Source organism: Haliaeetus leucocephalus, unplaced genomic scaffold (assembly GCF_000737465.1).
Source record: "Haliaeetus leucocephalus isolate CR32 unplaced genomic scaffold, Haliaeetus_leucocephalus-4.0 Scaffold932, whole genome shotgun sequence".
NCBI classification, from domain to species: Eukaryota; Metazoa; Chordata; class Aves; order Accipitriformes; family Accipitridae; genus Haliaeetus; species Haliaeetus leucocephalus.
This window is the reverse complement of record NW_010973368.1, coordinates 9,747,143-9,772,736: the sequence shown is the minus strand read 5'-3', so window position 1 is coordinate 9,772,736 and position 25,594 is coordinate 9,747,143. Positions and strand designations below refer to the sequence as shown.

General features: G+C 39.8%; 2 protein-coding genes across 2 annotated transcripts in view; one reads left to right on the top strand and one right to left on the bottom strand.

Annotated features, from left to right (window-relative positions):
- PTPN21 (protein tyrosine phosphatase, non-receptor type 21) overlaps positions 1 to 1,301 on the top strand; it is a 38,926-nt gene extending 37,625 nt beyond the window's left edge. Inside the window, exons 17-18 of the mRNA XM_010583800.1 lie at positions 23 to 183; positions 1,044 to 1,301. Of these exons, the coding sequence (XP_010582102.1) occupies positions 23 to 183; positions 1,044 to 1,172 (290 nt within the window). The 3' untranslated portion in view covers positions 1,173 to 1,301. The remainder of the gene's footprint in view (positions 1 to 22; positions 184 to 1,043) is intronic.
- Positions 1,302 to 17,886: 16,585 nt separating this feature from the next.
- SPATA7 (spermatogenesis associated 7) overlaps positions 17,887 to 25,594 on the bottom strand; it is a 35,093-nt gene continuing 27,385 nt past the window's right edge. Inside the window, exons 7-12 of the mRNA XM_010584012.1 lie at positions 25,092 to 25,158; positions 23,375 to 23,445; positions 22,351 to 22,404; positions 20,899 to 20,976; positions 18,731 to 18,788; positions 17,887 to 18,375 (exon numbers count right to left, since the gene is read on the bottom strand). Coding sequence (XP_010582314.1) covers positions 17,887 to 18,375; positions 18,731 to 18,788; positions 20,899 to 20,976; positions 22,351 to 22,404; positions 23,375 to 23,445; positions 25,092 to 25,158 — 817 coding nt within the window. The remainder of the gene's footprint in view (positions 18,376 to 18,730; positions 18,789 to 20,898; positions 20,977 to 22,350; positions 22,405 to 23,374; positions 23,446 to 25,091; positions 25,159 to 25,594) is intronic.

Genomic DNA, 25,594 nt, shown 5'->3' with positions numbered 1-25,594 from the left:
CTTATCTTGTTGAACTTAATAGCATACTTGGAAGAGATACAGTCAGTGCGACGCCATACGAACAGCACTGCGGATCCTAAAAACTGTAATCCTCCTGTACTGGTACATTGCAGTGCAGGTGTAGGACGAACAGGAGTGGTCATACTGTCAGAGATCATGATCGCTTGCTTGGAACACAATGAGGTGATCTCTTTTGCTTTCTCATGCTTTAAATAATGTTAGGTAGTGAAAGAGTAAATAACCTGCCTAATAAGTATTTTATGGGTGGTCATCTGAGCTTTCCCATGATGTGGCCTTTGGAAGAGCCCTTACAACTGCAGTTGAAAGAGCTCTTGGCAATTCAACAGAAAGTAATAATCTTCTAGAGTTGCCCACTTACATACTGGGTACTAGAATACTTATTTGGATTCTTGACTCCCTAAGATATTGAGTCACCGAGTGGAATAAGGTATGCCCTAGGCTACTAAGCATATTTCACGATTTCACTCTGACTTTACCACTTCTACTTCATGCCTTAGTTTTAATGGATAATATTCAAGAACAAGCTTTGCAGCCAGTCTCTGTGCTTGTTATTAAATATTTTGTTCCTAAGTGTAGTGTATTTGCGGTATCAGTCTCAGCAGAGGAAAAAGCGGTAGTTTAATAGAATAAAATCTGGTCCTGTCAGCTCTTAGCCAGAAGTGAACAGCTGTAAAGTGATTATTAATAATATAATATGCCAGCTGAGAGTCAACAAACTGATTGTTTTGCTGTGCATCCCTGTCCTAACACTGTGACAGACTTCTGCAGCCATTAGATTTGTGAAGACCCATACCCCATGAAATAAGCAAGTTTATGCATATTTTACAAATGAGGAGGCAGGCGTGGTCAGTAGTATAGTGCAGTCCATATTGCAGGCATGGGCAATGAATTGTCAGAGCTGAAATTAGAGCAGCTGATTGTGCCCTTGGATCACTGCTACCACTCTGAACCTCCTGCTGAGAAAGTGCAGGCCAGTCTCCTTGCTCACTAGTCACTTGTAATGGTTTGTTCTCTTCCTCCAGATGCTGGACATCCCACGAGTGCTGGACATGTTGAGGCAGCAGAGAATGATGATGGTGCAGACTCTTTCACAGTACACTTTCGTCTATGGAGTTCTCATTCAGTTTCTCAAAAGTTCTAGACTTATATAATCCCTGCCACTTCCTAAGGGACACTGCAAGAGTTTACAGAAAGAAAATTACAGTTGTCCAGGCAGACCTGCTCTCACTGGTGTCTTCTTTGTATGACGAATTACACAGTTACCTTCTAGGGCTGGTGTGTGACTGTTAAATGCAAGTCAGTGTAACAGTCCCTGCAAAGCAGGATCTTCGCTGGACTAAATTCTTCCCATGTTCAGCTGCAGTCATTTTGGGGAATGATTTTACTTGTATGGGTCTGTAATACTTGCATATGTTCTTTACAGTGGTGTTACTCTAGGCAAAATAAGTATCTTATGAAATGGAAGTACATAGCATAATTTTACTAACATTATGTTTTAAAACATAATTGTTAACTGTGCGAAAGCTAAAATCCGTAGATCACGTGGGGTGAGAAACCTGCTCCTTGGGAATGTCAAGGTCTTATGCAGTTTCATTCTGCTTTCAATTTTATATTTAGAACAGTACTTCTATATTTTTTAAAATGACCTTTTGGTTTCCTCTGGTTTACTCAGCAAAATTAGCAGCTCTAAGATCTTTTAAGCTGTTGCTTTATGGACAGTTATTTTTATATTCAGCATTTTTTAATTAAAAAAAACCAAAACTAAACAAACACCACAACCCAAAACTTTTTAAACAGCATAACATTTTCAGAGGTGAAGACTGACAATGTTTGAACTAATTTTTCAAATGCCATGCAGAAAGTACTAGGGGAAGCTATTGGTAGTTAGTTGTAGTGCTGTATAATAGAACTGACAAGTGAAGATGATGTTAACTGTTGATAACTTCCATTTGAGCAGAGACATGTTTACCTGCAACAAGCGGGGAGGAAAATATTATAATTGACAAGGTTATTGGAAACAAATGGATGAGAGAAAGTACATATTCAGTATTATTCATGTATTTAGAGGACAGTTTGATTTTACTGGCTGAAATCAAAGTGGATGCAAATGTTTTAAGCACTTTTTTTTTGCTCTGTTATTTATGTAGTTAAATATAGAAACTATAATCATGCATTGTTTCATATGGTAATATACGATTACTAACCTGTTATTTTAGGAAGACCCTTTTAAGTTGATGAAGTGAGAGAACCAAAATTGGAGAAAGAAGGTGCATTGTGGCGAAGTGGAAATGATCGTATGAAACATAATGGAGGAGGTGTGGCAGCTGTGATTGCTGGTTTACACAGTGCAAAGGTGACGATTAAAAATATTTATGTTCCCAGTCAAGAAAGCCTTTAAAGCACTGAAAGTTTCTGTAGAATCCTCCAGATTATTTTGTCAGTACTGGAACAGATTTTGCTAATGCTGTGCAGCATTGCAATGAAGAATATCCACAGAAGCTGTTTGAGAACACCTGCAGAATGTAAGAGCTGTTAGAGGTAGCACTGGAGATGTCGGTATTTTAATAGCTATGTAGGTGGCTGAGTCAGTGGCTGTGGCATGGACCTGAAGATAAGTCGTACCTTTGGTAGTTTCCATTTTGTCCCTTGGGTCTGGTCTAATGATGGTATCCCTAAATAATCCTCTGTCTGTGGTTTTCAAGTGGGGACAGTGTGGTTTTACCTGCCTTTTCAAGTGTTTTGAGATGCTGAGTTGAAAATCCCTATTCAAAAGTGAGCTATTAGTTTGTAGCTATCAGGATTAATTTAAAAAAACCCCTATGGTAGACCAGTCTTCAGGCATGTGTAAGTGTCCATGTCCCTTGATACCTGCTTAGCAAAATGAAATGAGACTGAAAGTCATTTTTTTCATTGGTGAAATTATGTTATTTTTCTGAGCTGTAACAAGGGTTTTGGAAACTATTATGAATAATTAAAACCTCTTCAAAACAATAATTGTCTCCCAAAACATTAATTAAGAATAATAAATAGGTTGCCTCAATTTCCTCTGTGATACGCTACTTCCACAAAGAAAAACACACGGTCCAAATGACATTGTGCTAATATGTCATTCTGTACAAAATGTGTTACTTTAAAGTACACTGTATTAATCTAGTGCATTTGGTCTACTTTCAGGCAGTCTGAATTGTTCTACTCTCAGTAAAAGTAATACTGAGTGTTTCAGATGGGGGGGAAGTTCTTGTTGTAATTATAAAATGCCTAGGAAGCATTAACTGCCAAATGTAAAACTGGAAGTCCAGGGGAAACCAGTAACTAAAGACCGATTCTTTAAGTCTTGCAAACAAACCAATTTGACATATCTGTATTAACAGAAGTATTGAAAGAATACAGAGCATACCTAGCTATTTGTTTCATGCTGTGTTTTAAAAACATTGCTACTTTTTGCCACAGTTCACTTCTATCTTCAGAAATATTTTTGAATGGGAAGGTATGCTCTAAAATGTAGCTTGTCCCATTTCCTTTTCTAAACTTTGGACTGTTATCTTCATAAACTGATACATGCAGCTTTCAGTGAAATTATAAACAACCACAACTTCAAGCAACAATTTTTAGCTGTTCAGCAGTTACTGGGAGAGAACAGCTGTGAGGCATTAAAAGGAGCAGTTAAAACAAGTGATTTAACCCAAAACTTATGGGATCGTCTGAGGTGGGTGAGGAAATGTGTGTCTTTTGGCTTTCTTTTCTGTTTTGCTGAAGGAAGTTGTATTCACTTTTAGAGGCGGTTGCTCTCAAATCTGGTAGTCACAGTTTTGATTTAGCATAACATTGCTACCTCCTCCACTTCAGCTTTCCGTTCTGTCCATCAGCAGTCTTTTTTTGCATAAGTAGACTTGACCTTAACAGACTTGACTTTATGTGAGTTTTTCTACTGAAGATAGCAGGATTGCTTTTGTATGTAAGCATATGGCTCCAAGCGAGCATTGAGAATGAGCAGTTTCTCTTCTAAAGATACCAAATGAAAATAAACTTCACAACCTCCTGTAACAAAATTAGTTTCAAAACCATTGTTTAGATTTTCAGTTAACTTAAAAGAAAATTCAGTTTTTAGCACTTTCTTCTGAGCCTTGAAAAGGGATGCTTTTTTACATGTAGTTGTGCTGAGTGCTTCATGAAGTGTTGGACATTATAACATCCACTGTCCAAATCCAGTTGCAGTGTGAGTTGGATTTATTTGTCAGAAGCTTAAAAATCCACTATAAGTCTGTCCATTTTGCCAAATGTACTTCTGTTTTTATGGGGATGAAAACAGATAATTATGCAAGATTTGAGCTGAGTTTTTTTAGTAAGAGAAGTTGTATGAAGACGTTCTTGCAATAAATGGCAAAGATGATGCTGACCTCTAGGCATGTCAGAGCTCTCAGGGATAAATAAAGGTGCTATATACTGTCAAGAGACAGATTTGACTGTCTTTTGTGGGCTAGGTGGAAAATGCTTTTTTAGGATCAAATTCTATGAAGAGTCAGGAGAAGAACCCACAAATTGTAGTAAGGGCTTCTACACATTTGGTTTCTTTCTTGGTTGCTCTGATGAGAGATTTTTTGGCCAGTGAACCTTTGTAGTCTTGGGCTAGCAGCTCTTCTCTAAGAACGTAAGTCAGAGCCCTGTTCATTGCAAAGCTGTCACTGACTTAGGAGGCTTAGCTCTAGGCTGCAAATAACTCCTCGCCCTGTTCTGTTGAGGGAGAAGCTCCATGGTACACAGGGGAGTTTTGCATAGCTTTTCTGCAGCATGCACAGCAGTGCTCTCCTTTTTCTGCTGTCTCCCATGAAAAGCAGGAAAAGTTTTATGCCTTAGTATTGCTCTCATTGTGATTACCTTTTGCACAAGTGAATGGTAAAAACTACAATTGTAGGGTGCTATGGTTTATATCTAGAAATACATCTAATTCAAAGCAGGTGAGCAAGGCAGTTAAAATTTCTGTGGATGAAAAGCTGCTCTAAGTTATCAACAACATTTAGAAAAAAAGTAAAATAAGCTAATAACAAAAGTAAAATGTGTACTAAAATGGAAAAAAAATTGGCCTTTTGAGAAATGTATTTTTGGCACCTCTTGTAATCCTGTGTTTCTTTTGAAGTGGATGACATTTGGAGGAATTTTCTCAAAAAAATGGCTTCTTAAATTTAATAAGTAAGACTATCTGAGGCTGCTGCTACATTTTTTTTGTTGGAGCAGCTGTTGAAGTTTAGTGGCTCATAGATTTCAATGGCCTCTGGACCAAACTTGGGAACTGCAGGGTTGTTTATCATACAAGCTAGCTGTGTAATGAGACCTCAGTTTTAATATCAGTACTGTTACTAAAACCCTGGGCTTAAAAATAGTGAACCCATTACTATATTAAAATAGTTAGTTCAAATTATTAATTAATAAGAAACAAGACTTCAGTTGCTAAGAACTCTGCACTTCAGAGTTTAGGGTTTGTTTGGGGTTTTTTTTCAATACTGCAAAGTCCTACAAAGCCAGAGTCCAGTCCTGCAAGAGGCAAAATTCCTGCAGTTCTTCCTGATCTTGTAGGAATTAAAATGGGCTTATTGCCAGTGAAAGCTTGAGCCCTTAAAGCATGAATACTCACATGTCTGCTTTAAATTTAAATATAGATTACAAGAATTAACCAAAAGAATGCAGCAGGGATGTGCATACATGAAGCTACAGCATTCAAAGGAAAAGTAGCAGAGATAGTTCGGAAGAAATTCTCTTGTGAAAGTACAAAATGTTGGAAATAGAGTGTGAGAATTTAAGGAATGGCTGAAGGCATATGGAGGAGGATTTGGAACATTTTGTATCCACAGAGCTGCTAGAAGGGTTTGATTCATATGGTATGTTTTTCATGGCATGGTAGGGTAAGTGAATATGTAGTCGTAGGTGTTATTTTTACTGGCTTTTTAAAATGTGATTTTTTGAAACTCCAAATATTTTTTTCAGAGGCTCTCTTATTTTTACATATCTTCCTTTCCAAATGTTTTTAATGCAATCTGTCAGCTTAGTTTCTGTTTACTTATTGAGGGTCAGATTTTTCAAACCATGGTCTCTGGTTTTACACATGCAAAATGCAGGGGGAGGAGGCATACATGCAATTTTGCAGTGATAATTTCTAATGGATGTAGGTTAGATGATTTGAAAGTCTAAATACTTTATGAATGCAGCCAGGTGTTTACAGTAGGTGTGAATTGCACCAGGTTAAGGCTGGGCTGAAAATCAGGCCCTGGAAATGTGGAATTTAACATGTGCTTAGAAATTATGTTGCAGTGCAGCATTTGCAATACAGTGATATTAATATAATACTGTGCTAAGGTAAGGGAAAAAATCTTAAACTTCTAAAAGCTGTTGCAAACATGTCTGTAAAAAAAAAAAAAAAAAAAAAAATTTCTTAGTAAGATCCTGTTGGGGACCAGCTAACTTGGTGCATTCTGTTGGCATCATATATGTTACTTTAAGGTCTACAGGGGCTGAAAAAAAAAAGATTTGTTAACTTCAATGAGCATTTCAAAAAACAGTTGCTAAATGGCCTTTGGTTCTATACCTTGCTATTTTCCACGTGATGCTGTGTTCAGTGGTGAAGAATAACCTCCAATGTATTTGTTCTTTAAAAGTCTATTCTTCAGCTCTAATTGGGGAGCTAAGGGAGAAATCAAATGCAAAGAATCTAATGAATAGAGTTTACAACAGATCCAGCCTGTGGCCAGTTAGAGAGCAAGTCTGTAGATACCGTAACGTTATTTTGGTTCAGATATATGGCAATCAAAGCTACCAAATTCCTAATTTTATGAGCACAGTTTCAGAAGGTGCCTAACTTTTATAAAGGGAACTTAAATGCTGTTTTTTCCATTTGGAAATATTTAGGTAAAATTAGGAGACTTTTAAAGTACTTTAAAGACTCTGCAAATGCCATTATTTTTAGAATGGTAGGAATCTTGATGGGGAAAACCCATGTAAAATCCTCCAGTCTGTCACCTTGCTAATCCTGGATGATTCTGACAGACAAGGTGTATATGCTCTTTATAAAGATACTTCCTTAAATTGCTTTGAAATACCCAACGTATCTGCCTTCTTTTTGGCTGATCTGGGGGGATTTGGACGGAAATTTTAGAGGCTTGACCTGGCAAATCGGTAAGTATGTACACTCCTGCACATTGCTGAAATCTCTTCATTCAGTTAAAGCAAATGGGTGTTTGAAGTCCTTTCAGCAGTTTTGTAAGATTGAATCCTTAATGTCAGGGGAATGCAGGATCTGGCTCCATTTTCTTCCATTTTCATTTGAGCCAGTATGCAAGGATTTAAATGGAACTTTGTTTAAACAGTAGCAAGCATGAAATATTATTTTCTAGTACTCAGTTAGTGGTTAACATGTCTATTTTTGCTGTCTTGCCACCAATACTGTAAAATTTTATAATCAAAACAGCTTTAATTCTTGTAAAACTGAAATTGGTTTGTAAAACAATGTACAAATTGTGTTTCATAGACAGAAAAGCTTGTATTACTGAATGTAATATATGTGAAATGAATATATTATAGTCTATTTTTGCCATGGAAATAAATATTTGAAGCAACTATGAGTTTTTATTGTTCTGTTATTAAAAGAAAAATCAGAGAACTTAGTTTTCATGTGTAGTCCTAGGCTGGGACTTTACCTTCTATACGCAAAGCTGCTATCCCTCTTCTAAAGTGGTGCAAGTACTGTCCTGCATCTCGGTACAAATGTAAGACTTCTGCTGTCAAATAGTAATAGCTGTCATCTTGGTGGCAGGAAAGTCTTGCGGCTGCTGCCCTATCGTTATTGTTTATAATGTTTTGCGCTTTCTAAAACTATTTTTAGTATTGAACATTCAATTTCCCTGTAACCTTTAAGTGGAGGAAGGGATAAAAAGGTTTTGAAAGTCGAAAAACACTTTCCAAAAGCATGTGAGAGAGGAAACAGTTGACTGTATACTGTGTAACACCTGGTGCAGCACAAGACTTCATAACGTCATGGTAAATTAATTGCATGCTGGACATAGCAATTTCACGCTGGACAATTGCATTTCCCTTGCCTTTTCTTAAATGGCTAGCGTGCTGCCCACCTAACTGTATCTGAAATGACAAAGCTTTTAACTAAAATTTGTCTCCTAGGTATGATCAATTTGATGGCATTAATCAGCTTAAGGTAAGACAGTAACATACCAGCTATCTGTGTACTTGTCTGATCAGTTCCCAAAAACTGGGGAACGTCCTGTGCGGTGTTCACTGTGGGCAAAGCTCTCTTATTTGACATGGATTCAAAATCAGAAGAGGGAATTGTGACTTCTGAAGGTCCTAACTACATGGTAAAAACATGCAGCAGTTCTGGTCAGGCTTACTATTTATAGTAGTTTTAGACCTGACGCAAAGGTCTCTTCAGAAACCTAAATTTTCCCTAAATTCAGATAGCTCTAAACTGTAGCTGTTGTTCTCCAGCCACTGTCAAATCCTCCTTAGAGCCTTCTGGTGGCCAGCGCTGGCTGATAAGGAAGCAGCTTGATTCTTGGATTTGGCACAGCCAGCCAGCAGCTTTCTTGGGCAAGAGCTCCAGGACTTGGTACAAGAGAAACGCGAGGCAGCTGAGGAGAGAGGTTCCTAGCCTAGTGCCTTGACTAGCGGAACTGAAGTAGCTCTCATTCCGCTGTTGGGGTTGTTTAAATCTGGAATGGCTGTGGATAGATGAAGGTTACACGAAACTCAGCAATGCTAGGTACCTAGCTGGAGGATTTACATGTGACAGTTGCTCTGTTCAGGATCTGATAGGGTTTTTTTTTACACCCATTCCTTTTCCCCGGGGGGTCAATGATAGCATATAAATGCGTGTTCTCTCTCTCCACTATTTTTATGAGCATCCCCCGGAAGGCTGGACTCTGCATGAAGACAGAAGCTGCCCAGTGCCACAGAAACGTTGCCAGTTTACCTCCTGCAGCCCGAGAACTACGTGTGGATGATCACAATTTGTGAGTATGATGGGAATGTCACTTATGCAGGTACTGACAGGAGAATGGTGTTGCAGGAGAGTTGGGAGTTGAGTGAGGACTGGGTGATAGATGAATGCTCATCAGCTCTGAACTAAGCAAGTTATTTCGTATCACTGTATATCCCATTGGCTCAGTCTGGCTCTAGGGCAAGTTGAACCTCTGCCAGCAGCACTTGTGTTTGTGTGATGGCAGTTCTGTGGCTCCAGGGGAACATAATGCTTAGGGAAATGGTGGTTCTGATACTTAAAAGCTAGTTCTGTTGTTATTACAATTGCTTCAAACTACCCTCATTAATTCAAAGAAAAACCAAGCATAAGTAGGATATGGGTGAGCCTGGGACTATTTTACTACAAAACTTCTTTGTCTGTCAGGTGCACAGGGCTGAAGACATGTTGTAACATTTGACTTCATGGCATCCTTTGGGAGCTTTTCTGAAGCAAGGACTTGAGGACACGTGAATGTTCTTGGGCTTTCAGCTTGCAAAATGGCACAGCATAGATGTGGGAACTAGAAGGGGTAGAGAAATTAGAAAAATCCTGTCCCATTTCTGATCAATCACCACATCTCCCAAACTGATCTGCATGACAATCTTTCAGACACCTAAGCTTAAACCAAACATCTGCCATCCCCAACATACCAAGCCAGTATTATGTGCTGCCCTGCTTATTCTGTGGTTTTAAAATATCTGCTCTAATGAACAAAACAACCGGAAAAGACTTGGAGGACTTACAGATGAGGTTCAGATTATTATTATTATTATTAGCCATTTCTAAAATGACAGTCATATGCCTTACGTAAATTTAGAAGGACATCAAATCCTTCCACGAATAGACCCCGAATTATGATATCCAGAGACAAATGAAGAATTTTCACTGGTGTTAAGTACCTGTGAAGAAAGCCCCTGTCAAGCCTGGCTAATACTGATAATCAGTGATTTGAAGGAACTACATGCTTTGTGTGTGCATGTGTGTATCTGATTTCTGTCTGCATGCTGTGCTATTCATGACTGATGGAAGCTGAAAATGTCTTTCCATTGACAAAATCTTTAGCAAAAGACTTCAGGAAATTAGAAGATAATTTGGTTTTACTTTGATAATGTGGAAAATATTATTTTAGCAGATTTATCAGGGTTTATTGAGTTTCCTGAACCATAGCAGTACAGAAATAAATTCATTTGTTCTGAAGTAACTGTCTCTGAGCCTCCAGAAATAGCAAGTGCTCACTCTGTATTTAAAAAATTTGAGTTGTTTCCTGAAGACCAGGAGCTGTAGGTCTCCATCGCTTTAAATTCCATCAGTCACCAAATATTACTTCTCTCCCTGAATTAGGAGAAGCAATTTAATTTGAAACTGTAAATCTTAGGGAATTGTACTGCCTCAATTTTTCTGTTTAAGTCATCCTTTCACTGACCCATTAAAAATATTACATTATATTTATTTCCTGATTCTTGTGGTCCTGAAAGCTATGTTGCAGAGGTGGGCCAGCTATGATAAACAGTAAATCTGATTAGATTTTCTTTTGGGGGTGACTTCTGCTTGAAAAAGAGAAGTATATAGATAAGAATCAAGTCTATCAAAACTTGGGGTTCGATTTGGTTCCTGACAGCAGCTCCAGAAGGATTAAGGAGAAAATCACATGCAACACAGTGGCTCAGCCAGTCTGAGCCAGCTGGCCTGCTGATCGTGCTTGTTATGGTGAAATATGCCCCTGGGACGCTGGGCTCAAGGACTTGTTCCTTCCAGGGTGCTGGTAGGTGATTCTTTCTTCCTCTGTCCTGCTGGATTGCTCTTTCAGCCTTACCTGAAAATGATCCCTGCCACCTTCTGTAGATGTACTGTGACTCTTGCTAGAGTGCGTGGGTTCCTGTAGCAATGCCCTGTCCAGATGAGGACATCTGTTTTCTCCTTCATAAGAAGAGGGGAAACACTGCATCATGTTAATAGTCAGGATCTAAATGTAATTAGGAAAGAGGAGGAAAAGTGCAATTGTTCACCAAAACAGGAAGAAACATAGATGGTTGATGAAGGATTTGTCTTCTTCCCAAGTTCCTCTAGGTTTTAAAGGGCAGAAGGAGCTGTTTCACAGCCACCTCAATCAGAAGAGTGATAGGAATCCAAAGAACTGGTATTAGATGCAGTAGCTTTGATGCTCTGTGGAAAAAAACAATCTACCTAAAATAAGGAGCATTGCTGAGTGTATGCACACCCTGCAGTCAGAGCAGAATTTATCCTTAGTGCCATGCTGTTAGTTAGGAGGGCTGCCAAGGTGAGTTTAGCACTTCAGGTGCATTTATGCATCAAACTCCATTTGAGCCTGTTTTCAGGACAAAAGTTCAGCCTTATCCCTCTGCACAATGCTGGTGTTTAAATAATGACAAATAAGCAGAACTGAGGCTACTTTACATTCTCTGTTGAAAGAAACTGGAAATACTGCACTAATACTACAGGCTGAATTGTCCTGATACCTGTGAAGCTAACTTTGGCCATGAGCTGGCCTGCACCATTGCTCACCTGCCCCATGGCTTTGTTACTGGAGCGTGCCTGAGACTGCATCATGGGTGCTTTATGGCAGGGGTGTGCTCTCACCTGCCAGTTGCTCCTTCGGGTAAAGGGATGGACAAGAAGGCACTGGTTGTAGAGATGTGCACAAGAACCCTTTGGGGAGATGCGATTGCACCATGAAGTGAACTGAACAGAGGCTCTAAGAAGTTCAAATATTGAGGAAAAGCCATAGAGAAAACACATGCTATGGAAAGCTACAGTGAAGGCCTTTGAAAGACCTACATTTAAGCTGAAAGCCCCTGTGTAAAGCTTAAGACTCAAGGTGGGAGGCCAGGACCCATTGTGTAAGCTTATTTTTGGGGAAAAGGGAACTGAGATGAGTGCTCGAGGAGCTCTTCTTTCTCTTATAATCCACAGTTATCTTAGATGGTTGTGTCCAGCATTTGGGAAGCCTCATAGCCAGCTCCCAAACCTACGCTATCTGTATGATCTCTGGTCTTGCTTGTGTCAAACATCGGGGAAAAAGCAGCGTGCCAAATGCCTCTGAGCTGAATTTCTGGAGGGAGAGGCTACACCTCTGAGGTCCTGCAAGGAATTCTCAGGTTGACAGGAGAGCTGATGGCCTTTGACACGTTGCTTCACTTCTTATTTGGCGTGTGAGCATGCTTATGAGTGAGAGAAACAAATAGCTGGGAAGAGCTGGGGGTCACCTCGTAGTTCTGTTACTCATCTTCTGGAATCAGGCTCTGGCTGCTGTGAGATGTAAGGTATGCTGCAGCTCTCATGCAGATACTGTAAGGGGAGTCCTATGGGCTTGCTGAATTCTTGGGATAACTGCAGAGAGCTTTGCACCTCGTGCTACAGATCACGCTGCCTGTCCTCTGTGAGAATGGGACAGCATAGCTCTGTGGCCTGCCAGGCTGAGGCTGTGTTCGAGTGTCTCTCTCTCTCAAGTTTCATATGCCGCCCTGCTCCATTTATGTAGCCTTTACTTGCCCTTCTCAAGGTCTAATTTCATTCCCCCGATACGGTAGGGCTGGAAGCATTGCAGGGGAGACCGTGTGTGCCGAAGCCTGTGATCTACAGGAGTGGTGAGGGCACAGCAGCTGCCCGTGCCTCTGCCCAGTGGGGATGGGCGTTGGGCACCTCCGGCATTCCTCCAGCCCAAAACCTGGCACTGGGTTGGGACCCCACACCTTTTGCGGGCCAGCCTCACAGTTTAAAAGATGAATGCAAATGTAACTTTGGTGTGTTGTCACCTGGGTGTCAGGCACACCTCCTGCCCTTGGCTGTCTGCTGGAATTAGTGTAGTGGGTGAGCTAAAAGGATCAGTCCCTTTAGGAGGCCTGAAGTGAGAGCCCAGCTGCTCTGGAGGCTTTCTACAGAGAACAGAAAGTCCTGTGCGCAGTAGATGCAGCATTCTTGATTTTGGTTCCCTTCAGTGGAATTAACTCTTCTTATTGCTACTTGTGGACTGCCTGACACCCTGGAGTCCTCCTAGGTTTTCTTTAAGGAGGATGAGGTGGAGATGAGCTACGGGTGCTCTACAGCTCAACTGATGATTTGTCATGCCAGTGATAACTGCTGATTCTTCTTTCCCTTCTCAGCGATGCTTTATCCCTGTGACATGCTCAGCTTCCGCTGGCCCACGACCCGCTACAGGCTTTGAAACTGGATCCCTTGACTGGTTGTGACCCAAGGGGGTGCAATGGCTGGTGTGGCAGATAAATTTACCACTCACCTGTTTGCTTATCGCTTGCTTTGCTACTTGGAATAGAAACTGAAGATGGTCGTTTCTGAATGAAGCAGATTTCACTATTGATAAAGGAAACGGGAAGATTGGACTGCTTGTGAGTATCTGGTTTGGTTGTTTTGGAGAGTGAGAAATTGGTTTTATTAGTATCACTGGTTGCTCTTCTGTTCCTTGTAATCTGTGTACGTACAGGCGTTAGCTTCTGAGAACAGCAGGCTAAGTCCCTGGGATGTGCGAGAGGGAAAGGTTTGGTGGCTCTAGAGACATCATGCAGCTGCAGTGCCTTGCACTTGCTTGTCAGCATTTGCTCCTGACTTGGGGAGTCAAAAACTAAAGTGGGATGCTGGAGTTTCCCATAGCTCCCCGAAGTACACTCTGAGTTACAATTTTGTGGGTTTTCCCTTTTTCATTAGTTTTTAGGTCTCAAATACTCAGATACAAATGCTACAATACAGAAGTGGAAAAATTGAGGGAGGTCTAAAATACGTTTGAAGACCAATGTTAACAAATGGCATCTAAATTTCTACTGTGCACCTGTGTTCTACCTGATAATAGGCCTTGCCATTTTTTTAATAGGTGGAATAAATAACAATTTCCCTTTCCTTTCTTCCTACATTCCCTTTAACAATCATTTTCCATTCCTATTTCTCCTTCCCCCACATTGTGGCCTGGGACTGCTAACCTTTCAGTGGTGCTCAGGCACAGAGGAACAGTAGCAGTGCACTGAAGGGTGTTACTGGGATGCCTTGTTGGTTAGAAGCTGTGCTGTCACTGCATTGAAACAGCCTGCATTGGGTGCTAGAAATGAAACTCCTGGACCTAATTTTTATTTATGCTGATGCTCCAGTACTCGTTCATACTCCTTGCACAGATCATGGCTGAGAAAAATAGCTATTTTTTTTCTCACTGTCTGATGGAGCCATTTGTACTTGAATTATGAAGTGTTATCAGTCGAGCTGCATCATTCTACAACTACGGTTGCATAGCAATAAATGATGTAAAAATGTACAGAAAGGCAGAGAAACAGGACCCTGGAGTCATTCTGCAGCTAAGCCTAAATGAAAGATGTGTAGGTGTCTTAGATGTGGGGTCAATCAGGGATAAAATGATAGCTTGGGTTTTGCTTGCAGGTTTTGTTTTCTGGTCAACCCTAAGACATCTAAGCACCTTTTTCTTTCATCACATTAATCTGTACTTCAAATGACCAAAAGCCCCACTTTGCTTTGTAAATAAACAGAATCCTACCTTTGAAAACAAAAGCAGTGATGACAAAACTGTAGGTTTTAAAGATAAGAAACCGGTTTGTTACAGTGAAGTAACAACAGCGGGCCTTTGTCCATTTGAAGTAAACATTGATGTTGTTATACATGTGCTCATCACCCACATAAATCTGGGCAGAAATAAGTCTTTACATTGCAGATCGCAGCTGCCGACTGCTCCTACAATTATTACTTCTGAGGCATTCAGATTTGTAATGGTGTCGTGACTACCTTGTTCTGCTGTTGCTTGTGCCAAGACCCAAGTATATCACCAAGTAAAAGGTGATGAGACCAAAAAAAAAAAAACCCAAACAAAAAACAACCCCTCAGAAAAAAACCAACAGCTTGCACTGTTGATTAATCTTATCATTGATGTGGGTCAGGCTTGCATATCAAGCTGCTTAAGCAACTTATGTTTGAAGTGCCACCTTAAAGTAAATGTGAATAAAAGGCAGAAAATTTTAAGCCCGCGATAGCCTGAATTTGCTTTTGGATCTGTAAATAAACTAATTGATTTTATATAGATAATGTTCATCTAGAATGTTTTTTCCCCACTATCTGGTGGGAGAGGCTGTACAATGAGAAACCAATTCCTTGGACTGGACTGACTGCTCTAGCTGCTACGATACTGGAGTGCATGATCTTCTGGTTCTTTACCAGAAATTTCACTCTTAGTCCAAGAAATGTTCACAGTTATGGTTTAGGCAGGCATATACTTTGTTTGTGAAAGGTCTGTTTTAATGAATTTATTTACTCTTTTAAGTTCCATCTACCCAGAAAAAATGTCATCGATGTTCAGACAGCTTGTCAACAGGAAATATGGTCAAGGAACTGGTTTTGTTTATTTTCGTGTTAATCATATTATAGGAAATGAGTGTGTCGTTATTTGCACTTTTCTGTGAGGTGATGTCATGACCTCTTTCACTGCTGTGGTGTTTAGGTTTTTTTTATTTGTGGAATTTAAATGTGAAATTCTTATTAATCTTTCATCAGACTCATGTTGACCACAAGCCAAAGTTTGCTGAGTGATCTTTTTTGTGACATGCAAGACATACACATACACAGTGTAGTGATAGGTAGGTAAAAAAACCCCTAAATTCCATTATTGACCAAGTTTGGAGAACTCAGAATGGAGGGCCCCAAGGGTGGGTGAAGTCCTGGCTGAGGAACAGAAAGGCTTTATACTTGGGATATGTCGTCTAATCACTCTCTTTAGTTTTCTAACCGCTCCCTCTGTGTTAAAATTGTTCATACAATAGAAACAATAGTTCCCTAGGTGCTTCCTGCCCTTCAGCTCTTTGGGGTAAGGAACAGAGAGGGACTTTCCTTGGGGATGAGAGAAGGGCTTTGATCACTTGTGATCAAGGACAAACCGTCCCTGCACTGTACTGAAACAGCCCTGTGGGTGTCTTTTCAAGAAGACAAGCTCTGACAGAGGGATGCAAAATCCTCATGTTACCTTGCCTACTTTTCAGTGAGCCAGAGCAGTCAAGCTGCAGGCCAGATTTACAAGACAGCCAGCTGAGTGCGGCAGATAAAAGGCTAGTGCCCACCTGCACAGCGCATGTACATGGCTAAAATAAATCCTAGTCTGCTGTCATTGTCAACAAGTGTAATTGATTATCGTGGCCAAGGCAGTCAGGAAAGTGCCTTTTGCTTTTTGGGGGAATTTTGTTCTGTGCTGCAATGCTGATGACTCAGCCAATCAAACAAAAGCAACATTTCTGGCATTCTCTAGAGTTTTTTTGAGATTTGTTTGGGTTTTTTTCCCAAAAAAAGTTTATGCTTCACAAGTGAAGCAGTGGTTTATGTCTATTGGAGCTACTTACAGCTGTAATCGGTCATCTAGCTTTACAGAATCAATAGTCTTTGGTAGAAACTCATGAGCCACAGGGGAGGCAGGTGGTAGCAGTTTTATGTATGAACTGTAAGCACTTGGGTTTGTCCTTGGAGGAAGCAGATTTAGGGTTGGTCTTAGAGGTATTTGGGGACAGGCTTTATCCGGTTCCTAAGGCTTACAGTTCCTCACCTACAGCAAGATGATATAACTTCCCGCCATTTCCTCAGAACCTGTTGAGCTCCTTCTGCAGTAATGTGAATGCCAGGTAATAGCCGTACTCTGATTAGACAAAGAAATTTGGGCTGATTCTGTGCAATGCATGCACTAACTTCAGTTTAAACTTTACTGATAAAATAGACCACCTTTTCTCCAATTGCTGTACAAGATACCTGATGTGTCTTCCAGTGCAGTCCTAGTCATCAACCAGCACCCAACTCAAATCTTTTTTCAAAACCAGAGCTCAATGTAGAATGCTATGCCAAGGTTGTCATTAATGCAAGAAATTGAACTGTGTATTTTAGTGTTGTGCAGTTTGAAAATTGTTGCAGTCTTCACTTTCCAGAAATATCAGCTGCATCATGGACAATTAGGATTATACAGCTCAAGAGCTACATATACAACAAACAAAAGAGCTGCGTATTGAACAGCTCAAGAGCTGCCATATGCAGTAGCTAGAGATAAATGTCCTTTTCAGGCCAGAAAGCTGACAGGGGTTAGGCAAAGACTAAGAGCAGCTAATACTGCAAAATGGCTCTTTATACCTGTTGGTATAAGGAATAAGACAATTGAGTTATAGCTGAGGGCTGAAGAAGGAATGATCATCTACCACCACCAAAAGAAATTCTTATGTTTGAGAAGTTGCCCGGCCACACTCATTCTTTATGTCACCCTAGGTAATGGAAGGAAAAGGTACATATCTTATGTTCTACAGTTACTGTAAAAGGAAAAAAGTTGATTATAAGAACTTTGTGCCTCAATGGGATTTAACATTAAACAATGCCCTCTTCAAGGATGGGCAAGCAGTTCCATCTCTGCTCTGCAGGTGTGTAGTACACCATGTTTTGATGTGGATAAGTTGAATTCTTGCAGACTACAGAATCTTGGATCTTTATAGCAGGACCTCAACTGCACTAGCAATGAATTTATTTATTATAAATAAAAAACAATAAATATTTCATAACTTACTATTACAGCTTTCTAAAAATATACATCTAATTTTAACATTCTCAAAAGTTAGTTCCAAGTTATACAATTATAGACAAAAAAATTTTGTATATTTTGATAACTAACGCTTTACCCTTTAAAGTCTACATTAATACAGAAATTAATTAATGCCCAATTAACAATATCCTGCTAGAGAGAGTTTAGCAGTATTTAAACAAATAAATTGAAAATAAAACAAATAATTTACTGTTTAACAAATGGCAGTTTTCCACAGAACTAGCTCTATCCCTATTTAACAGCTAAGTTTTGGCTACCATTATGAATAGTCATGTGAGAGCTGAAGGGCCTCTGCAAAGCTTTCCTCGAGGTCATCAAGTTCCTTGGTAGCTTCCAAATCACTGTCACAAGTAATCAAGTTTAAAGTTGCCTCACATGAGGGTGAAGTCTCTGGGTCATCTTCGGCTTTCACACAAGAATGAGACTCTGTCCCAGCATCCATCATTTCAGCGACATCTTCTGAAAAGTCATCCTTGCTCGGTGTCTCCTTTGAACTTTCCCTGCATAACGGTGATTCACATTTGTTTGGATCCTTTAATGATAAGTCTGTGGTCCCAAAGACTTCACTTTTTGTAGCTTTTCTCTGACTCCGACTTTTACTGGTAAACTCGAGCTCTTCCATTGTATCAAACTCTTGCAGAGCCATTGACTCAAAGGCTTCCCAGCCTGCATGGATTTGCTCTGCACCACTGCCCGGGCTGCAGCCAAGGTCTGCTTTCAGTACATCCAACAAGTAGCGCATTTTGCTCTAAGGGATGAAGGAAGAAAGGGGTGACACTTCATCCCCACAGCACCTATCTGCCCAGAACTCAGGGCTTCATTCTGACATAAGGAAAGGGAGGTTGCTTGCAATCAAGTGACTAAATTATACAGCAAGTGTCACCAAACTGAGTTGACTGTTGTTCCTTTTTTGTGACCGTGCCTGTGAGTCCTGATCTACCATGATCCATGAGTCTGCAAATCTCATTTATGGAGAGGGATGCTCCCCACTCAGTATTCTGGTTACCTTTACCCACAAATACACCAGTGCATTTCCACTGTGCTTTGGAAACATCCCTGAAGTCACATGCAGAGAGGGAGAGTATTATAGGGGCAGTGCTTACCTCATCCAAACGGTTCTTATTTTCTTGTATATGACACTCAAACAGTTGTTCCAGAACTCTACAAATGAACAATTAAATGATTTCACAGGAAGAAAACCAACTTTTAACAAATCTACATAAATCAATGACCTTATTTTTTTATTTTCATTTCTTAACTGAATGGCTCAACTACGATTTTGACTCAGCAGAAAAGGACCTGGGGGTGTTGGTCGACAGCCAGCTGAATATGAGCTGGCAGTGTGCCCAGGTGGGCAAGAACATCAACAGCATCCTGGCCTGTATCAGAAATAGTGTGGCCAGCACGAGTAGGGAGGTGGTTGTCCCTGTACTTGGCACTGGTGAGGCCGCACCTGGAGTACTGTGTTCAGTTTTGGGCCCCTCACTACAGGAAAGACGCCGAGTTGCTGGAGCATGTACAGAGAAGGGCAACGAAGCTCGTGAGGGGCCTGGAGCACAAGTCTTATGAAGAGCGGCTGAGGGAGCTGGGGTTGTTTAGTCTGGAGAAGAGGAGGCTGAGGGGAGACCTTATCGCTCTCTACAACTACCTGAAGGGAGGTTGTAGTGAGGTGGGTGTTGGTCTCTTCTATCAAGTAACTGCTGATAGGACGAGAGGAAATGGCCTTGAGTTGCATCAGGGGAGGTTTAGGTTGGATATTAGGAAAAAATTCTTCACCAAAAGGGTTGTCAAGCATTGGAACAGGCTGCCCGGGGAAGTGGTTGAGTCACCATCCCTGGACGAATTTAAAAGATGTGTAGACATGACACTTAGGGACATGGTTTAGTGGTGGACTTGGCAGTGCTAAGTTAACAGTTGGACTCAATCGCAAAGGTCTTTTCCAGCTTAAATGATTCTATGATTCCAAGACTGTTTCAATTATGCTCTGTCACAAAGAGGGCCACCCAGAGCCAGCATCCCACTGGACAGGTGCTCAGCAGGCAGACCCAGCTTTGGGCAGCAGACGGTAACCATGGGGTGAGTTGTAGCCCAACTCTGGGTGTGTTTGGTCTGCTGGGTCTATGTGGTGGCAGAAACCAACAATCCAGTGGTGGTTCTACTGGCATGCTGAAGTATCCAAAATCTCTTAGGTGCACCACAGTGGCTGATACACACAAGTGTAAATAAAGGGAAGGAATAAAATCCAGCTTCAGAAAAAAATCCAGAGAAAAGTCCTCTGTCCTGAGAGCTCTCTTTCATTGCTTATGCAGGATGAGAAAAAATTTCAGCACAGAGGAAGTGTTCTGTGACAACTAAGGCACACAGTCACTGGAACGGACTTCCAGAAGGTCAAGTGAATTTAATCTAGCTTACATAAGAAATTATTAGGAAAAAAAATTGTATAGGAAAGGGTTTAAAGGGAAGACAACATTTCTGTAAAAAAAGAACCAGAGGGAGACTGGCTCTTGAAATTTCTCAAAGAGTAATTTTTTGATTTAGTGTATTTAGCATATCTCCTTGATTGCCTTGACATGAGAAAAAAACCCAAGAGTGCACAGAATAGAAAAACAGCTGGGAACATTATCAACCCAGAGGAAGATCAGAGTATTATGCTGAAATTAGATGCCTTGAAAATGGCATTACAAAAATGGGTTAAAATTCTGTATCAGAAATACTGCAGGGTTTTTTTGCTATAAACTGAGAGTTCTTTATCAGAAAGAACTGGTATGGAAAAGAATTTGGGAGTACTACTCAAATACATGAATTGTCTCATAACTTATTGTTTCATTATTGAAAAAAATAAATCTGATTTAGCAACTGTTGAACCCTTATCTGAAACAGTATGTAATCCTGACAACCGATGTTGAAGATTGAATTCATACTGCAACAGGAACAAGGACAGAAGGGAGATGGAGGATGTGTTGTGTGAAAGATTAGTAACTTGGTTTATTTTGCAAAACAGATGTTTCAGATTAAAATGATTTCTTCTTAGCATTATTCCACCTCGGGTTCCAGGTCAGTTACTAACAGAGGCTTTATCTCATGGAACATAGCAACAGATCAAAGTAGATGACCCACAGGTCTTTCCCAGCTCCCCTTTCTTACATAAAGCAAAAAAGAAGGGAAACAAAACAAAAGGAAGGGGTAACTATGTATCTATATATTCTTAAAGGCAAAGAAATCCATGTGTTTCTGACACAGCATTACAAATTTGAAAACAACTGTAACCTACCTGTTAGAAAATAGCCCAAGGCTAAGAATTTCATTTGTTATATCTTCAATGAAAGCTAAATATAAAAGCTCTTCTTCCCTGCAGGGAGAATAGAAAACCCAACATTAAATGTTTTAGAATAGAGACACATTACACAATGCAGTAGGTCCAGTCAGCTTTAGGGATGTGCCATTAAGAAGATTGTATAGTTCTTGGCACCAGCTGCTAGAAAAGGTGGTTCTGTCAGGACAAACTAAGCCTTTCATTCAATTTGAATATTATTATAAAAACTCTGTGTAAAATATTAGACCGTTAGAAAGGTTGCTATGGTGCTTCGTGTTTATGCTAACTCTCTGTGGTGGTATAAATTAGTACAGAGATCCTGAGTGAGGAAATGAGCAAATCTTGGGAAGTGTTCAGAACCTGCTTTGCACTCAAGAAGAAAGTGTAAAATTGCAGTTTGATGGTCTGAGTAAAGGCTTCCAAAGGAGCTTCTAGAGAATCGGACTGCAGCTGAAAACTGCTAGTCCTCAATGGAAGCTCAGAAAAATATAAGTGCTTATTTGACAGCCTCCATTCCTTTCAAACAATAACTCTTTGATGTACAAAATCCTTGTTAGTGTGAGATGTGGCTTTCACCTCCTTGATCAAATTTCTCTCTATTTTAATACCTCTTAAAGCCTTGTTGATGCCAATTGCTCTAAATGGGAGACTCTCCAGAGGTTTGGAGTTCTGTTTGGAAAACAAGAAGGAAACCCCCAAAAGAAAAGACTTCAGTGCTGTTTCTCTTTCATAGCATCTTTCTAAATATCCCAAACTATCCAATCAAGCTCTATCAAATCATCCTCTGGTCTTAATAAACAGAAAATAAAAAATGGGATACATCGTGCATGACTTTCATTATGCAAAATTTGTCATTCAGCCTGAAGACTGTCATTTTGGTTCCCTCTATAGTCAAGAAAGATAGCTACAGCTGATCTTTGATACCTATATTACATCCTTAAAGTTGGGCAAGAACAAGTCTGTCCTAAAGCACAAAGAATGAATGACTTTCCCAAGGTCACAGGATAAAGCATTGGCAGTGTTTCTGAATATAACTCAAACCTCTGCTAATTCTCGTCAAATTTCAGAGTAGAAATGTGGGAAGAATGCCCTTCAACTTGATACTTTATTTTGCCAACATTTGCTTCAGAGATTACAGATTGAAAAAGAACTGGAAACGTTTAGAGTATAGCCACTGGACAAGAAGAGAAGTCTATCTTTCTTCTGAAGTTATAATGAATTGTCTTCATTTTTAGATTCACACAGAAATTTTTAAGTATTATATAACAATTCATAGTCATGTCAATTCTACTGTAAATTCTGGACAGTTTATTCTGAGTTCTCATTTACTCTTTGAAGTTCATCAATTTTGAGGAAGAGTGTCTAGTTTAATGTTGCAAGCTAGCAGAAAAATGGCTTAAGCATACTTACTCAGCCTTGATAGTCCTCCTTGCTGAAGACTGCTGAGAATACAGCGATGTCTCTCTAATGAGCAAATCAGAGGGTAAGAAAGAGAGCAACATTCTAAAAGCCCTTTATACTACCTTGCATCTCACTTTATTTTGGAGCCATGCTGTGCCACTGTCCCACTTCCTCTTGGAAAAAACCCCACTAGAAACCCCTCAAACCCTGCTCCAGTAGCAAAATCCACTGCTTACATTGAAGCCTGAAAGACTATGTTTCAAGAGTATTATAACACCTCACTAGATGCAGTACTCTAATACCTCAAAAGACCTCAGTGTTACTTCAGATGCTATACAGACCTCCATTATCCATAAAAGTGCTTTTTTTTACTCAGAGTACAATTCTTTCCTCAGGTGAAAATGCCTTTGTATAAAAAGGCCAGAGAGCAAACCAGTGAGTCATGCATGCTACTTTGGTCAGCAATAAAGAGAATCAGCTGTGAGCCCTTGGGTTCTGGCCTGACTTCCAACACTGTTCTTATATTGTAGACAATATTCTAAATCTCAGCGTTACATTTTCAGAAAAAGATGTAGGAAATGCCTCTGGTCTGCAATTCTCGCAGATCATAGATTTAAAAGGCTGGATGTCTGGCGACCCTTTTTCCTGAAAGGAAATACCAATTGGCATACCAATCCACTATTTAGTTGTAGTATTGTATAAGAAATATATAGTCTGTAAGCTCAGATGTATGCTCGGACGTACAGAACTAACAGCTGTATTAACATGTCATCGCTCTCACTCCTGACAAAAACGCTCATATATTTCAGAGCTCTCTTTCTTAAATTGGCTTCCCAGTGGAACTTTATCATAAGAAAATAATGAATTTTGAAGTTGGGAAAGGCCATTGATGTAAAAAACCCAACCAAACAAAAGTCCTGCGAGAAGAGACTTATAAAGAGAAATGGTAGTGAAAGCTTATGGCCTAAGAAGCAGCTGTATAGAAAGCAATAAGGAATGCTTCAAATATTCCTTCCTGCTGTAAATCAGGCACCTTAGGAAGGAGCATGGAAAAGCAGCTATTCCTCTCTCAGGCTTATCCACAGTATATCGTCCATCTTCAGCCTACAACACAGAGATAAAATCTTTACTATCAGTGCAAATACACAGCAAATTTTACCATTAAAGTGAACCTAATAACCATCTGTGATTAAGCAGCCCTGCAAATTCTGTGTCTTTTCTGAGAAGCTTTGGGTAACCTGAGACATATAGCAGCAAAGGGTCATCAGCTTTGACATCCAAAATTTTAGTCAGGGGCAACAGATGTGGAACATTTCTCCCCTGACAAGTATGTCAAAGATGAATTCTCTAAAAGTTAGGGGGGGTCACTGTCACCAACAGGAGTAAAATCTGGTATGCAAAACTAGGAACCAGCACTCTAAATCACATCTCTTGAGCTGCTTGCACAAAACTGATGGAAAGTAAAGTTGTTGACTACCTGCATTTTAAATGGTAATACTCTGAAAGGGCCACTGTAAAGCTACATGACTTACTGTTGTCACTTTTACAACAGCCAAAGAAAAAGTCAGATACAACAGTTTTGAAATGAATTCAGAAGTTCTTCATGGAACTGGAGTAAAGCTTTCTGAATAATCACTTAACCTTTTCTTAATGACATCAGCTGCATATGCAGATCAATTCAGGTCGTCTCTCTTCTATTTTCAGTGAAGCTATAAATACATATTCTCTCTCACCCCTCTCCTCCAATAAATAAAGCATAATTATTTGCCTTATTAAGCTAGAGACATGGAGGGTCTGACCCTGTAGCCTTTATTCAGGAAGAAAGTCCACAGTTATTCAAGTATGTTTGACAGGGCTGTTTGTTTAAGGACTTATCTGTACAGTGGCTACAAGATACAGCACAAAGAATGAATCTAACTTCTGTCAAACTCTTCCATCCAAATATTAGTACAAATTAAGAGAAAATAACTTCAGATTTGAAATCTTAAGAAATATTTTGGGCCTTTTGCCTGCTTCCCTCTGTCTCCCAAAGATGCTGGTATTCCATTTCATCTTTAAAATTTAATAATCTTAAACCACCACACACTAAGGCAATTTCTGAAAGACCAAATAACTGGAAAACTAAGTTCAACTGTCACAAACACTTAGCAATTCAAATCAAAATGATGGATGCAAACATTTCTGTGACTATGACAAAAAAATACTAGGAGCTCATAGAATTTGAAGTGGTGTGATTATTCATTAAAGCATTCCAGATACATTCAGCAAGGCAGAAGGCAAATAGTATAAAGGAAAACTTCACCACCAGCTGGTTTGGGTGCTTCCTCAGAGGCAGGAACTCCCTGGTTCCAATTCTCCTGTTGAGGGCTTTTTGGAATATGTTCTCCAACGTAAAAATGGAGAAAAAAAAGTCCTCGAAAAAGAGGTACCACCTTCTGCTGAAAAATAATGTACCGATTATCTATGTCCTTAACAGATACAAGTGCACTTGTAAAAACTCTTGGAAAAAAAATATTAAATTTTGTAACATCATATCCTAAGATCTCTTCACATGCCTCAATATTTTTTCTCATTGTTTCCACTCATTATTCTGAAACTCTCTTTCCTCTACAGAACTAATTCATCTCACGACAATAAAGAAAAAGAAACTTAAATCAGTTGTATACTGCTATGGCAGAGATGAAGTATATACTCCAAAATGATGGTGAAGGGTGTGGTAAGAGTACTCAAATGACAGACAGATGTATTACCTTCAATGTGACCTTCTGCTGTTCAGTCATAACTTTTCTCTCAAACACTTTGTCTGCAGATGGAAAGCTACAAAATTTAGAGATGTATTAGATTTCCAAGAAGGCTACTTTCAAAATACGCAGGATAAGAATACCAGTGCCACTATGGAAATTTCCCATCAATCTGAACGGGACCTAGTAGTAAAATGTCTCAGACAGTTGAGAAAATTTCTGCCAGACTTCCATTCACATATTAAAATTAAGTTTTAGTTCATTTTGAAGGAAGACAACAGTCATACATAGGTGATCCAAATCCATTATTCAGCTGCATATTTACAGGGGATTGCTAAATTATCCAAAATAATTGTTCAGAATTGAGAATGGAGATAATACTATACATTAAAAGTGCACCAGGAAAATATATGACCCACAGCCAGAAAAATCAATAGTTGCAATATGGAGCCGAAGCTATCGTAATTCCAGTCTTATAAAATTCCTAATTTGCTCTAGGGCAAAAAGAGTTA